The 16978-nt window shown below is 45.5% G+C and overlaps 1 protein-coding gene across 6 annotated transcripts in view; it reads right to left on the reverse strand.

Annotated features, from left to right (window-relative positions):
• Positions 1-11734, reverse strand: part of LOC126480877 (xaa-Pro aminopeptidase 1) — a 142374-nt gene extending 130640 nt beyond the window's left edge. Inside the window, exons 1-2 of one of the 6 annotated variants that reach the window (XM_050104263.1) lie at positions 9721-9852; positions 9529-9614 (exon numbers count right to left, since the gene is read on the reverse strand). Coding sequence is in view for 3 of the 6 variants with exons in the window: in XM_050104259.1 (XP_049960216.1) it covers positions 10632-10672 (41 nt within the window). In the remaining 3 variants the exon portion in view is untranslated. The other 5 variants (XM_050104262.1, XM_050104264.1, XM_050104260.1 and 2 more) reach the window with 5 other exon arrangements.
• Positions 11735-16978: the final 5244 nt, after the last annotated feature.

The following is a 16978-nucleotide window of genomic DNA, read 5'->3' on the forward strand; positions in this document are numbered from 1 at the left end:
CGGGTGGGCGACGTCCATGGTCTGGGAACAGGATAGACTAGGAAGGATGAGTAGGAGAGGAATGGATAGCGAGTGCATAAGACACCAGAAGCTGGGACCGCCGAACAGAAAGGGGGGGGGGGGGGATCCCAGCTTCAACCAGGAGACTATCAACAGGGCTAGTAGGGAAGGCACCGGTGGCCAAACGGATACCACGATGGTGGACTGGATCCAGCACATGCAGTGTGGAAGGAGCAGCTGAACCATAAACTTGACAACCATAGTCCAAGCGAGACAGAACTAGAGCACGATAAAGATGGAGAAGGAGGGAACGGTCCGCACCCCAAACGAGTGGGCAAGGAAGCGAAGGACATTGAGTTTACAGAAACATCCTACCTTCAGGAGTCTGATATGGGGCAGCCAAGTGAGCTTGTTGTCGAAAAGAAAACCCACAAAACGAAACTGTGGGACCACAGGCAATCGTTGTGCAGCAAGATAGAGTTCTGGATCAGGGTGGATCGTAGTATGGCGACAGAAGTGGACCACCCGCGATTTTAAAGGGCAGAATTGAAACCCGTGTGAGAGGGTCCATGCAGAGGCACGCCGTATAGCTACCTGGAGCTGCCGTTCTGCAGATGCCATCGAGGAGGAACTAACCCAAATGCAGAAATCATCCACATACAGGGCAGGGGCGACCAAGGGACCGATAGAGGCCACAAGTCCATCGATAGCAATGAGGAAAAGAAGGACACTCAAGACAGAACCCTGCGGGATGCCCGTCTCCTGGGTCCGTGGAGAACTAAAAATAGTACCAACTCGAACTCTGAATGACAGATGGAACAGGAACTGGCGGATAAAAATCGGGAGTGGGCCCCGAAGACCCCACTGATGAAGGGTAAGATGTGATGGCTCCAGGCCGTGTCATAGGCCTTGCGAAGGTCAAAAAACACTGCAACCAAAAGGCGGCGCTGGGAAAAAGCCTGCCGAACTGCGGATTCCAAGCGAAGTAAATGATCGATTGAAGACCGTCCCTCTCGAAAGCCACACTGGTAAGGGGACAATAGATCCCGAGATTCGAGGACCCAATTGAGCCGACGGGCTACCATCCGTTCAAGTAACTTACAAACAACATTGGTCAAACTAATTGGCCGATAGCTGTCAACAGATAGGGGGTTCTTACCAGGCTTAAGGACAGGAACTACGATGCTATCCCGCCACTGAGAAGGGAAGTCACCCTGGAGCCAGATACGGTTAAACACCCGAAGATGATGTTGCCATTGTGGAGCACTGAGATGTTGAAGCAGTTGGTTATGAATGGAATCTGGGCCAGGGGCCGTATCATGAGAAGAAGATAGAGCAGAAAGAAATTCCCATTCAGTAAAAGGTTCGTTGTAAGATTCTGACTCACAAGGGGTGAAACATAAGGTGGAAGCTTCAGCCCGCTGTTTTTGGTGAAGGAAAGCAGCTGGATAGGAGGCTGACGCTGATGCCACTGCAAAATGGGTCGCAAGATGTTCTGCAAGAACTAATGGGTCCGTACAAATACCATCTGGGAAGTGGAGGCCTGGGAGGGTGGACTGCCGATGGCAACCTTGGAGAGAGCGAAGTGTAGCCCATACCCATGACAGGGGGACAGTAGAACCAAGGGAAGAAACGAATCGTTCCCAACATATCCGCTTGCTCTGTTTGATTAAATAACGGGCTTTAGCGGGAAGTGTTTAAAGGTAGTAAGGCTGGCTACAGATGGGTGCCTCTTAAAGTGTTGCAAAGCTCGACGGCGATCACGGATGGGAATGGCAATGGCCATATTCCACCATGGGACTTGCCGGCGACGAAATGGTCCAGATGAGCGCGGGACAGCAAGGCTAGCAGTGCGAACAATCGCGTCAAACACGTCACGTAGGACGTCATCAATACAACCCGACAAAGAGGGAGAAAACACGACCTGTGCAGTGTATAGAGGCCAATCGGCGCATTGGAAAGACCAACGAGGTAACCTGTCCATCGGGGAGCGGGAAGGGAGCGTGATAATCAACGGGAAATGGTCACTATCACAAAGGTCGTCGTGTGGCGACCAGTGTAATGAAGGGAGGAGAGAGGGAGAAGAAAGAGAAAGATCAATGGCAGAAAAGGTACCATGACCGGCACTGAAATGAGTAGGGGAGCCATCATTAAGAAGGCACAGGTCGTGGTCTGCAATAAATTGGTCTATAAGAAGACCTCGTCTAGATGGAAAGGCACTGCCCCACAAGGGATGATGAGCATTAAAATCCCCAAGGAGGAGGAAGGGAGGAGGAAGTTGCTGAAGAAGGGCAGTTAAGGTAGCAGGTGTAAGAGTCCTGTCAGGAGGAAGATAAAGATTGCAAATTGTGACCGCAGAGTCTAAGTGGACCCTAACAGCAACCACTTCCAATGTAGTGTGAAGAGGAATCCACGTGCTAGCAATGTCTGTACGGACCAACGTACAAACGCCACCAGAAGCCTGCAGGGGTCCGACCCGATTTCGACAGAAAACACGGAACCCACAGAGGGTCGGTGAGTGAGCATCAGTAAAATGAGATTCCTGGAGAACCATACAAGCTGCAGAGTAGGACGAAAGAAGGGATTTCAATTCCGGAAGGTGACGATAGTATCCATTACAATTCCATTGGAGAACCACAGAACGATGGTTTAAATGGGGGCTGAACACGCTAAATCCAGTCATACCGCCGGGTCCCCACCTGTCACCGACAAGGAGTGGGCGACATCCATGAACGACAGGTCAGAATCCGGTTGTGAAGTCGGGGAAGGGACCTCCGGTGACACCAGAGGCTCTTTGTCCCGGGACTTACGTTTCTTCTTCTTTTCAGGCTGAGATCGAGGAGGGCTGTGTGGCATAAAGGAGCCAGCTGCAGCAAGATCAGGAACAGAAAGAGACCGGGCGACCTGGGGGCCGACAGACTGCAGCTCTCGCGGTCGTCACACGGCAGCAGACCTTTGGCCTGGAAGGGTGCCGGGAAGGGGCACCCCGGGAGAGGCGCCCTCGACCGGCAGATGCCGAAGGAGTGGGAGGGGGAGCAGCGCTCAGAAGTAAAGGTGAGGGAGCCGCAGGGGAGGGGGGGAGGAGAGGGGTCCGGGATGGGGGTCAGGAAGGGGGAGGAAGGGGTGTAGATGTAACGAAGGCGTCACTAGATGTCATGGACACAGGGTGAAGTCGCGTACATTTCTTACGGGCCTCTGTGTAGGTTAAACGATCAAGGGACTTATACTCTTGTATCTTTTTTTTCCATCTTATATACTGGGCAATCTGGTGAATGTGGAGAATGACTACCATGACAATTTACACACACAGGAGGGGGAACACAGGGACTCCCCTCATGGAGTGGACATCCACAGACACCACAGAGAGGGGCCTGTGAACAGCGGGAAGACGTGTCCAAAACGCAAGCACTTAAAACACCTCATAGGAGGTTGGATGTATGGCTTCATATCACACCGATAGACCATAATCTTAACTTTCTCAGGGAGGGTATCCCCTTCAAAGGCCAGGATAAAGGCACCAGTATCAATATGATTGTCTTTAGGACCCTTCTCAACATGTCGAACAAAGTGAACACCCCGCCGTCCGAGATTGTCCCGAAGTTCCTCATCAGTTTGAAGGATGAGGTCCCTGTGAAAAATCACACCTTGTACCATATTTAGAGACTGGTGCGGGGTAATGGACACAGGAATTGTGCCAAGATGGGTACAGGCACGAAGGGCCGCAGATTGGGCAGCTGAAGCAGTTTTTATCAGCAACGAACCCGATCGCATCTTGCTCAGGGAGTCCACTTCGCCAAACTTGTCTTCAATGTGTTCCACAAAGAATAAAGGTTTAGTATTGGTGAAAGTATCTCCATCAGTCCTGGTGCAAACTAGATAACGGGGGAAAGGTTTCGCCCCTAGCTGACGGGCCTGACCCTCTTCCCAGGGGGTAGCCATGGAAGGGAAGGCCGAAGAGGCAAGAGAAGCAGCACTTGAGGAATCAGTTCCACGAAGAGAGACGGCCGCAGAAGAACGGCCAGAGTTCTGGACCCGTATGCGTTTCATTTGCATAGCGTCCGCCCTGATACCACCCACTCCGATCAGGGGCTCTCCTTACGGGCGCCACCCAGCCACAGCAAGGGCCCTCTGGCACGGCGGCCTTTGTCGGGAGTTCCGACGCTCCAGGATGACGAGCAACCACTCCAAGGCATGCATGAGGAAGTCACAGCTCAGGTATCAGAAGTGTGATCCCTGTGTGTTCAGGGGGCTCAACCAAAAGGGTACATAGCGACCTCACCACACGGGCCGGCTACCGTGCTGTCTATGCACCCTAGAATCAGACGACGACGTGAAAGAAAAGGTGGAATGTACTAGGAGGGCGCACGTCGGAGACACTAGGTAAGGTGCTCTTCCCCAAATGGCTCATACTACGGAGGAGAAATTTTGTAATGGAGGTCAAACCCCAGAGGGGGACCAAGGAATGCCAAAAGGAGGAGATGATTATGCAACAAAGCCGAATTGTAAAACCAACAGAACCAGGAGGATAGTGGGGGCCAACATAAGCAAGGGCACCAAGAGAGGGAGAGGAGAGGGCGAGGGGAAACGAGCAAGGAGGGGAAAGGAGGGGAAGGGAAAGGAAATGCAGCCCTGGAGAGAAAGAAGGCTGCAATGGCTAGGGGCCCCGTGCTCGCCACGCACGTATCCACAAAAGAGTTGTGGACCCCCTGGGGGGCAATGCAGAAAGCAGTTGCCTTAGCTCAGCCAGGTGGTGGAAAAAATAGCAGCAATTCCGCTGGAGGATGATGTTATCGTGAGGCTGGGAAGGCATGAAGCACCCAAGGAGGCAGGTTACGCCTCAGCGTCACCTGCTGCCACTGATGGAGTATTTGTACCCATTCCTATTGTGGATGAGACATCTATGAATCCAGGTGCTCAGGAGATGCTAAGATCTCCACCTCATCCTCAGGTGCAGAATTGGTAGGGAGTGGTGTTGTTGGGGCCACTGGAGGGTCCTTTTTCTCAACAGATGTCTTTGTTTGCTTGCCCTCTTGCTTCTCTTTAGGGTCTTGCTGGAAGGACATCTCCGAAGTAGCTTCAGGCATGGAGGAAGACCATGAAGCTCATCGTCCACCAGCTTTTGACTCCTTTAGCCACTGGCAAGCATCCACTGTGGCATTAGTGGAGACCTTGGGAGAGAAGGTCCCAAGGGACCGTTTCTGCACGATAGGAGCCGGAGAAGGCTGTTGCTTCTCGGGCTTGGGGGGGGGGGGGGGGGGGGGTGACCAATGTCCCCTGGGTTAGTAGGTACTTTGGGAGCAACGGAAGGAGATTTTCCCCCTACCATCAAGGGGACGGATGTATTCTGGAGGCCCAGAGGGTCCACTGTTCGTGGTACAGAGTAGGGTACAACTGGTACTTGTGACGGTGATGGTAATGTAGCTGCTGCATATGTGGACATTGACCGAACAGAATGTAATTGTTCAAATTTGTTTAGCTTCTTGGTAAGTTAACCGGTCCATCGTCATTCTTCCGGCGGACAAGGGTTCCACGACCGTGCTACTTGATCGTCAGGAGTATGTGGCTGAGGGACTGCGTCAGCCTTCAGACGACACTACGTACAAAGTTGGCCAAGGTAATCCCATTCCTGATGTCCAGCCGGAGCTTCAAGGAATCCCCAGAACCTTAGGCCCCCTACAAAACCTTTCATCTGACTCCATCAACCTCCTGACCCCACCAACACCCCGCACCCCTACCTTCTTCCTAAAATTCACAAACCCAATCATCCCGGCCGCCCCATTGTAGCTGGTTACCAAGCCCCTACAGAACGTATCTCTGCCTACGTAGATCTACACCTTCAACCCATTACATGCAGTCTCCCATCCTTCATCAAAGACACCAACCACTTTCTCGAACGCCTAGAATCCTTACCCAATCTGTTACCCCCGGAAACCATCCTTGAAACCATTGATGCCACTTTCTTATACACAAATATTCCGCACGTCCAGGGCCTCGTTGCGATGGAGCACTTCCTTTCACGCCAATCACCTGCCGCCCTACCTAAAACCTCTTTCCTCATTACCTTAGCCAGCTTCATCCTGACCCACAACTTCTTTACTTTTGAAGGCCAGACATACCAACAATTAAAGGGAACAGCCATGGGTACCAGGATGGCCCCCTCGTACGCCAACCTATTCATGGGTCACTTAGAGGAAGCCTTCTTGGTTACCCAGGTCTGCCAACCCAAAGTTTGGTACAGATTTATTGATGACATCTTCATGATCTGGACTTACTGTGAAGAACTACTCCAGAATTTCCTCTTCAACCTCAACTCCTTTGGTTCCATAAGATTCATCTGGTCCGACTCCAAATTCCATGCCACTTTCCTTGATGTTGACCTCCATCTGTCCAATGGCCAGCTTCACACGTCCGTCCACATCAAACCCACCAACAAGCAACAGTACCTCCATTATGACAGCTGCCACCCATTCCACATCAAACAGTCCCTTCCCTACAGCCTAGGTCTTCGTGGCAAACGAATCTGCTCCAGTCTGGAATCCCTGAACCATTACACCAACAACCTGAAAACAGCTTTCGCATACCCCAACTACCCTCCAGACCTGATACAGAAGCAAATAACCAGAGCCACTTCCTCATCCGCTCAAACCCAGAACCTCCCACAGAAGAACCACAAAAGTGCCCCACTTGTGACAGGATACTTTCCGGGACTGGATCAGACTCTGAATGTGGCTCTCCAGCAGGGATACGACTTCCTCAAATCCTGCCCTGAAATGAGATCCATCTTCATGAAATCCTCCCCACTCCACCAAGAGTGTCTTTCCGCCGTCCACCTAACCTTCGTAACCTCTTAGTTCATCCCTACAAAATCCCCAAACCACCTTCCCTACCCTCTGGCTCCTACCCTGGTGTAAAACCTGTCCCATGCACCCTCCCACCACCATCTACTCCAGTCCTATAACCCGGAAGGTGTACACGATCAAAGGCAAGCCACGTGTGAAAGCACCCACGTGATTTACCAACTGACCTGCCTACACTGTGAAGCTTTCTATGTGGGAATGACCAGCAACAAACTGCCCATTCACATGAATGGACACAGGCAGACAGTGTTTGTTGGTAATGAGGATCACCCTGTGGCTAAACATGCCTTGGTGCACAGCCAGCACATCTTGGCACAGTGTTACACCGTCTAGGTTATCTGGATACTTCCCACTAACACCAACCTGTCAGATCTCCGGAGATGGGAACTTGCCCTTCAGTATATCCTCTCTCTCGTTAGCCACCAGGCCTCAATCTCCGTTCATTTCAATTTGCCACCGCTCATACCTCACCTGCCTTTCAACAACATCTTTGCCTCTGTACTTCCGCCTCGACTGACATCCCTGCCCAAACTCTTTGCCTTTACAAATGTCTGTGTGTGTGTGTGTGTGTGTGTGTGTGTGTGTGTGTGTGTGTGTGTGTGTGTGTGTGTGTGTGTGTGTGTGCGCGCGAGTGTATACCTGTCCTTTTTCCCCCCTAAGGTAAGTCTTTCCGCTCCCAGGATTGGAATGACTCCTTACCCTCTCCCTTAAAACCCACATCCTTTCATCTTTCCCTCTCCTTCCCTCTTTCCTGATGAAGCAACCGTTAGTTGCGAAAGCTTGAATTTTGTGTGTATGTTTGTGTGTCTATCGGCCTGCCAGCGCTTTTATTTGGTAAGTCACATCAGCTTTGTTTTTAGATATATTTTTCCCATGTGGAATGTTTCCCTCTCTCTCTCTCTTATTTTTATATATATATATATATATATATATATATATATATATATATATATATATATATATATAATGGAAGGAAACATTCCACGTGGGAAAAATTATATATAAAAAACAAAGATGAGGTGACTTACCGAACAAAAGCGCTGGCAGGTCGATAGACACACAAACAAACACAAACACACACACAAAATTCAAGCTTTCGCAACAAACTGTTGCCTCATCAGGAAAGAGGGAAGGAGAGGGGAAGACGAAAGGAAGTGGGTTTTAAGGGAGAGGGTAAGGAGTCATTCCAATCCCGGGAGCGGAAAGACTTACCTTAGGGGGAAAAAAGGACAGGTATACACTCGCACACACGCACATATCCATCCACACATACAGACACAAGCAGACATATTTAAAATATGTCTGCTTGTGTCTGTATGTGTGGATGGATATGTGCGTGTGTGCGAGTGTATACCTGTCCTTTTTTCCCCCTAAGGTAAGTCTTTCCGCTCCCGGGATTGGAATGACTCCTTACCCTCTCCCTTAAAACCCACTTCCTTTCGTCTTCCCCTCTCCTTCCCTCTTTCCTGATGAGGCAACAGTTTGTTGCGAAAGCTTGAATTTTGTGTGTGTGTTTGTGTGTCTATCGACCTGCCAGCGCTTTTGTTCGGTAAGTCACCTCATCTTTGTTTTTTTTATATATATATATATATATATATATATATATATATATATATATATATATATATATATATATATATATATATACACCTTACTGTCATTTCTTGTTAATAATATTAGCTTATTCGCAATAATAAGCAGCTTTCACTCAGTTAATACTAGGCAGAAATCAAAAATAGTTCACTTTTAATTGTAACTGTATATAGATATCCACTGGGAAATTTTTAAGTGTTTATGAGAAATCTGGATTCCTTACTGTGCTGTCTGTCAGACAGCATCAAGCAGTTAATAGTCTTTGATGACTTAAATTTTCTAAATGATTTTGATAGGAAAAATAATCTGGAACCTTATTTGGAGCCTGCAATTTGCTCTCGGTAATTAATAACCATTTACCCAGTAACAAATGCTCTCTCTCATCATGGTGCACAGTTAGGATAACTAACATAGTGCCTTATAGTATGGATACACCTCAGTGGAAGTCAGAATAATTAATGACTCCAGAACATATGTTTTTAAGAATAGTTTACAGAGATGATTTGGTATGAAATTTATAATTAACCAAATGGTAACAAAATTTAATATATTCCATGATAAATTTATATCATTATCTGAAAACAGCAATCCGCATAAGGTAATAAAGGACACTTACCAGCCTTGTATGAAACCATGGATCACTAGAAGGATTGAAGTATTTTGTGAAAGGAAAGGGAAGTTTATCTTTTGGCAAGAACAAGTAGGGATCCTGCAGAAGCTGCACAGTATAAAATTACTCAAAGTTACTAAGAAAGAGTATAAAAAAAGGAATATACACCTAATATCAGGAACCAGTAATTTCAGTGACAGACTTAAGGCTATATGGAATGTAGCAAAATGACAGACATGACAACCAGCCACAGAACAGGATAACGCTGCTATTGAACTGAAGGGCTACTAATGAGGAGTCGCAGGTAGCAAATGTACTTTATAATCATTTCTTAAATACAGCAGAAAGCATAGAGACAAAGAGTCGAAGAGAAAAATCACAGCTGTATACTGAAAAAGTAACTCTAGTAAAATTCAATCATATATCTATATCAGCAACTTCTTTACAAATTAAGAAAATTATACACACACTCAAAAATAAAAGCTCATCTTGTTTCGATGGTTTTTACAATGGAGTACTAAATGTCTGTTCCCACATAAGCAGCCCAGTCTTATCTGAAATGTGTTTTACATCACTTTAATCAAGGCATTTTTCCAGAGACAAATGTAATGTTGTTAAACCACTCTTTGAGAAAGATAAAAGATGTCAATATCTACTGACCTTTTCCACTGCTGTCATTTTCCAAAATTTTTGAGAATAGTATATCATGTTGGCAACAATAACATCCTCAGCAAATCACAGTTTGGGTTCCAGAAGCATTGCTAAACTGACATCATTTAACTGTTCACTTAGCAGATTTTACAAGCATTAAATACTAACACAGCACCAGTCTATTTTCTGCGACCTGCTTAAGGCATTTGACTGTGTGAACAACAGTATTCTCCTAAATAAATTGAAGTTTTATGGGACAGATGGAATAGTCAACAAATGGATAATGTCATATCTAACCAGAATAATGGAGAAAGTTGTACATAGTAATTCAACCAATACTGTCTGGGGACATAATTTTGACTGGGGAAAAAATCACGTGGAGTTCTCAAAGACTCATTCTTAGGTCTATTATTATTCCTTATATATGTACATGATCTTCCATCTAATATACAACAAGCAGAATTAGTTCTTTTTGAAGATGACACCAGTATAGTAATCAGGACAATCATACATACCAAAACAGAAGAATGGCAAACAAAGTTCTTAAATGTAGCATTGACTGGTTTTCTGTGTATGGTCTCACCCTCAATTTTGAAAAGAGACATCGTATTCAGTTTGCACATCTAGGGGTACAACACCAGTAATAAGTGTAGCACATGGGAAGGCAATAATAAACAGGGAGGAAACTTCAAAACTCTTGATCAGAATATAAACTGGAAAATAGCACATTCTGGAACTTCTAACACAATGTAGCTCAGCCATATTTACACTTAGAAGCATTGCAAATCTTGGGGGGAGACAAATCAGTGAGCTGACGTATGCATTTTACATATTTTCATTCAATAATGTCATATGGAATAACGTTATGGGGTAACTCATCTTTAAGAAAGAAAGCCTTCAGTGCACAAAAACATGCTCACCCATGATCATCTTGCAGACATCTGTTTAAGGAATTGGGCATTCTGACTACTGCTTCACAGTATATTTAGTCCCTCATGAAGATGGTTGTAAATTACCCACTACAGTTCAAAAGGAACAATAACGTACGTAATTACAATATCTGAAGGGAAAATGACATTCAATACTCTACATTAAGGTTGTCTTTAGCACAAAAGGGGTGAACATTGCTGCAACAAAAATTTTTGATCACTTCACCAGTTACAGTATATGAAATGTCTGACATACAACAAAGTAAAATTTGAAAACAAACTGAGAAATTTCTCCTTGAGAACTATCTCGCAGAATAATTTCTACTACTGTAATTTGTAAAAGGTACTGTGCAGGACTTACTAACTCATAGCATCTGTCTACCATTCTGGTAAAAAGAAATGAGGAAAAAACTTGGCTATCTTCAGAATTTAACCGCATGTACCGATTAGTTTGTGAAGTGAATGTAAATCGACTTGTTCCACATCATTACAACCTATCGTGGTAAACGAGCTAAGTAACATGAAACTGGCTAGCCTAACTAATCTACAACAGTGAGACACACACTGCTCTAGAGTTATCAGTCTAGCAGTCAATGGAATCTAAGATGTCAAAACGTCGCAGTACCTGAGTGTGCCGTTATTTTTTATCTGGAAAAATAAAGGGTACCCTTTTCCCGAATTTGATTCTATATGCCACTGACAAATCACTGCTTTTGAAATTCATGTTCCAAAAATTTTCTTAAACTACACGAGGAAGTTTTATGTTAGTACTGATCGAATTTGACATTTCAGGCCTGTCAGCGGTAAGTCTGTTTTTACCTTCCCATTTTTCTTGAGCTGATTTCAGTTGGGAGAAACAGTATAAATAATAAACCTTCTGCTACGCATGCACATGCACTGTACTTTGTAATCAGGTGACGATAACTCCAAGATCAAAGACCATATTACATGGTAGTGTTCTTATCGGCCTCGTTTGTTATCCTAAGCTGTTCCAGATTACCCTTCAGTCGTATACCTTACCATACACACGGCAAATTACCGGCAGCACTTCACGTGTTTCAACAATTCCAATCGATTACTATTAGGTATCGAATTTTACCTGCAGCTATCGATAGATGTATATCGCAAAGTTAACGTCGTTATCGGAATGCAAAGCAACACGGTGTTGGAATGCCGTAAATATCTGTGAGTGAAAGTGCTAACCTGGAATGTGTTTGTAGCTGTGCTCCGTGCGTCAGACATCTAAATATCCAACAGAAATGATTGTATTTCGACACATAACTTCACTGGCGCGCAAAGCAAATGAACCTAACCACACATCCCGTTAACGTAGTGCACATGTAACTGGTGGCGCCTGATGATCGCAGTTATACTAATTTATATATGAGTAAAAATTGACTGAAGCAGTAGAAATTATTTCATAAAAATAACGCTGTAAGATGTTAATTGCAGGGCTGGTGTAACAAACTTGCCTCAAAGAAATTCCAGTCGAAGCACCAAGAGAGCAATTACTTTACGCTACCGACACCAAGGTGATAGAGTAATTATACGAAAATCCTCATTCCACTAGTTGTCCTTAGATAGTGTTGCTGTTGTGGTCTTCAGTACGAAGCAGCGCGCCATGCTAATCTAATCCGTGCAAACTTATTCATCTCCAAATAACTTGCAACCTTCATCCATCTGTACATGCTTCTGTATTCATCTCTTGCCCCCCCCCCCCCCCCCCCGTCCTTCTCCTCCTCCTCCTCCTCTACAATTGTTAGCCCCCACAGCTCCTTCCAATACCAAACTGATAATTCTTCGATGCCTTAAAAAGTGCCCTGTCAATTGATCCCGTCCTTTGATCAAGTTTATTTTTGCCACAATTTGGTTCTGAACAACCAATTAGGTAAGCAGTCTTCCAATCCAATCTTCAGCATGCTTCTGTAACACCACATTTCAAAAGTTTCTATTAACTTGTCTGAACTACTTACCATCTACACATCATTTCTGTACAAGGCTACACGCCAGAAAAATATTTTCATAAAAGTCTTCCTAACACTTAAATTTATATTTGATGTTATATTCTCTCTAATTCAGCCATCACGAGTTATTTTGCAGTCTAATAAACAGCAAAACTCATCAACTACTTTTATTTTCTCTCTTCCCAATAAAATTCCCTCAGCACAGCCTGATGATGCTTGTCCTATAACCTCTTCACAGGATACTAGCCATTCCATCCCTTGCTATCTCTGAAAGAATTGTGATATCATCAGCAAACCTCAAAGTTTTTATTTCTTCTCCCTGAACTTTTAACTCCTCCTCCAAATTTTTGTTTAGTTTCCTTTATTGCTCAGTAAATGTGCATATTAAATAACATGGGGGACACACTACCACCGTGTCTCATTCCCTTCTTAACTATTGCTTCCCTTTCATGTGCTTCAACTCTATAACAGCAGTCTGGTTTTTATATAAACTGTACATACCTTCTGCACCCTGAATTTTATCCCTGCTGCCTTTAGAATTTCAAAGAGTGTATTCCAGTCAAAATTGCCAAAGTCTTTCTCTAAGTCTACAGATGCTGTAAATGTAGATATGCCTTTCTGTAACCTATCTGTAAGATAAACTGTTGGATCAGTATTGATTTGTGTGTTCCTACATTTCTGCAGAACATAAACAGGTCTTTGCCAAGGTCATCTTCCCTACCAGTTTTTCCATTCTTCTATAAATAATTCATGTCAGTATTTTGCAACCACAACTTATTAAATTGATAGTTCCATAATATTCACACCTGTTAGCACCAGCTTTCTTTGGAAGTGGGGTTAGTACATTCTTCTTGAAGTCTGAGAGTATTTCACATCTCATACATCTTGGCCTCCAGGTGGAATAGTTACACCGGATCTTGGGCTATTAGCAAGACAGCCTCCACCATCCGGTGCCGACCTCCAATGATCTAATGATATCCTCCTTTTGGCTGACACTGACTTGCAAATCTAGGCCTCAGACTAAGCATCACTATTAGGGCTCCATTGCACACCTTCAGCTGAGTTACGAGCCTGGTGATATCTCCTCTTGTAATTCCTTAGATGGTTACTTACTAAGTGCTATGTTTTCCTGTAACCTACCTAGCCCGTACAGTTGCTTGACAGTTTTATTTCTTCCTCTAACTGTATCCAGAATAAGGGTGTTACTACTTCAAGTCTAATTGATTGCTATTTTATTTGTATGTACCAAATCTTGGCACATAACTAGTTTTGTCATTACTGGCTCTCCAAAGGGTATCAACAATTCTCAGGGAATATAGTCTAATGCAGTGGCCTTGTTTCGACTTAGGTCTTTCAGTGCTCTGTCAAACTCTTCTCATGGTGTCATGTCTCCATCTCATCTTTATCTACTTCCTTTTCCATTCCTGCAACATTGCATTCAAGTTCGTTTCCCATGTAGAGCCCCTCTATATATTCCTTCTACTTTTCACCTTACCCTTCTCTGCTTAGTATCAGCTTGCTATCTGAGATCTTGATATTCACACAGTTGCTTCTCTTTCATCCAAAGGTCTCTTTAATCTTCCTGTAGGTGCAGTCTAGCTTTCCCCTAGTTCACATACTTCTATAGCTTTCATTTGTCCTGTAGCCATTTCTGCTTAGTCATTTTGCAGCTTGTGCCTATCTCATTTTTTAGACAATATTGTGAAAAGGGAAGTTGCTACTCACCATATAGCGGAGATGCCGAGTCACATATAGACACAACAAAAAAGACTGTCACAAATATAGCTTTCGGCCAGTAAGGCTTTCATCAAAATTAGATGACAAACACACACTTACACAAATGCAACTCATACACACGCAACTGCAGTCTCAGGCAACTGAGACCACGCTATGAGCAGCAGCACCAGAGCATGATGGGAGTGGCGACTGGGTGGGGGTATGGAAGAGGCTGGGGCGAGGAGGGGGAGGGATAGTAGGGTAGGGGTGGCAGACAGTGACATGCTGTTGGGGAGTGTGCAGGGACGAGGTGGAAAGAGGGTATGGCAGCTATGTGCAGCCGGGCGGTTAGATGGTTGGGCAGTGGAGAGGTGGGGAGGGGAGGGGGGATAGCGGAAAAGGAGAGAAGTAAAAAGAGTGGGTGCGATGGAGGAATGAGGCCTGTGTAGTACTGGAATGGGAACAGAAAGGCTGGATGGGTGAGGACAATGACTAAAAAAAGTTGAGCCAGGAGGGTTACAGGAGTGTAGGATATATTGCAGGGAGAGTTCCCACCTGCACAATTCAGGAAAGCCGGTGTTGGTGAGAAGGATCCATATGGCACAGGCTATGAAGCAATCATTGAAATGATGGATGTCATGTCTGGCAGTAGGCTCAGTAACAGGGTGGTCCACTTGCTTCTTTGTCACAGTTTGTCCGTGGCCATTCATGGGGACAGACAGCTTGTTGGTTGTCATGCCCACATAGAATGCAGCACAGTGGTTGCAGTTTAGCTTGTAGATCACATGACTTGTTTCACAGGTAGTCCTGCTTTTGATGGGATAGGTGATGTTTGTGACCGGACTGGAGTAGGTGGTAGTGGGAGGATGTATAGGACAGGTCTTGCATCTAGGTCTGTTACAGGGGTATGAGCCATGAGGTAAGGGTTTGGGAGCAGGGGTTGTGGAGAGATGGATGAGTATATTGTGTGGGTTATGTGGACAGTGGAATACCACTGTGGGAGGGGTGGGAAGGATAGTGGACAGGACATTTCGGAGTTAATAAAATGTCTTCAACTTTCGCACAGGACAAAACTTCATGTGTGCTGGTGATTATGAGCATTATGAAACTCGTATTAATGACCTGAACCATATGGAGCCTCCCACAGTGCCTTTACGGTTGAACAACAATGGCCCATGCCATACCACTCCGTCATTCTGTTTCATCATTCATCTGCCAACGGACAATGAGATCAAGGCTTACATCACCTTTCAGTACCTTTGCATTCCAATTTTCCAAATCTGGTTCTGTGCGTTGTAACTAAACATGTGATCTGCGAGACAGACTATGATGTCAAGGTCCGCGAGACAGACTGTGACGCATTCATATCCCAGCCACACTACACATCACAACTTATTTGCATTTGCATCACCTGTGCCCAGCACCAAAACCAACTATGGACTCCATGGTTTTTTTTTAAATCGCCTTGGCAAGTTCAGATACAGCTGCCTCCCAGTTCGAATGACGTCACACTTGTGTCAGCCGTGTCGTGAACAACTGCAAGTCCGCATGAACTCCAAGAGATGTGGACCACACTGTTGGATAATAAATGGACCGTGCCTTCCTCCTTTATGGTGCCAGGACCTCACGTGCACTCTTACGTACATTTTTCACTGTTGTAGACATCTGACATTGGGAAAGTCGTACCTACTGTGTTGGCTCTGAAACTTCAGTCACATGCACGAAAATTATTCAAACACCTACCCAAGTTCTTTGCACATCACCACGTAGTGCCATCATCATCTGCACTGTGATGTGACTCACCTCAAGACCATATGTTGGGCTGCATTTCCTGTCCATTTCGCACATTGAAGCATCCGTGCCTCCCGCATGTGTCACACTGTGCCATGCCCATCTCGCAATGGTGCCTTACAATCAAACTACTGACAGCCAACATACCACACACCACTGTCTGGTGCCATGTTTTGTGCAGATTCTCCCATGACGTGGTTTGCCTTCAGTGACTATTTGATGTCAGCCAGTGGCAATACTGGGCACAATGAGAAGTTCGCCACTCTCCTTAACCAACTCAGAGACACTGCAGATGTTATTAGTGACTTGCTTTTGGACATTCCAGCTTCTCACAAATACGAAACTGCCAACATAATTCTATTATAATGACTAATACACACACCCGAGCAGCAGCTACATCTCGTGTCATCAACTACTATGGGCAACAGCATGCCGTCTTCTTCACTCTGGCACTCTATGCCGCCCCCCCCCCCCCCCCCCCCATATAAACAAAAGCCATGCCGACCAAGTGCATTGCCTGCTTCCATGCCAAGCACACAGCAACGTACCACACTAGATTTGGGCAGGAGGCACTATGCTGCAGACAACCCTGCACCTACCCAAACTAGAACAGTGACCTGACATAGCACAACAGGTCACTCATCATTAAAAAGACACGTCTGCACACCACCGCAAAACAGCACAAATGCAGCATATCAATGGGCAGATGGTTTCCACTATTCGTCCATGACAGGCACCAGCATCCGTATTTCCTCATTGATACCAGGGCTGATGTGAGCACTTTACCATCTGCTCTCATGCCTACTACACAATTGCCATTGCCGCTTCAATTGCATGTGGCCAATGACACTGTACTCACAGTTGCTG

Source organism: Schistocerca serialis, chromosome 5 (genome assembly GCF_023864345.2).
Source record: "Schistocerca serialis cubense isolate TAMUIC-IGC-003099 chromosome 5, iqSchSeri2.2, whole genome shotgun sequence".
Taxonomy (NCBI): Eukaryota; Metazoa; Arthropoda; class Insecta; order Orthoptera; family Acrididae; genus Schistocerca; species Schistocerca serialis.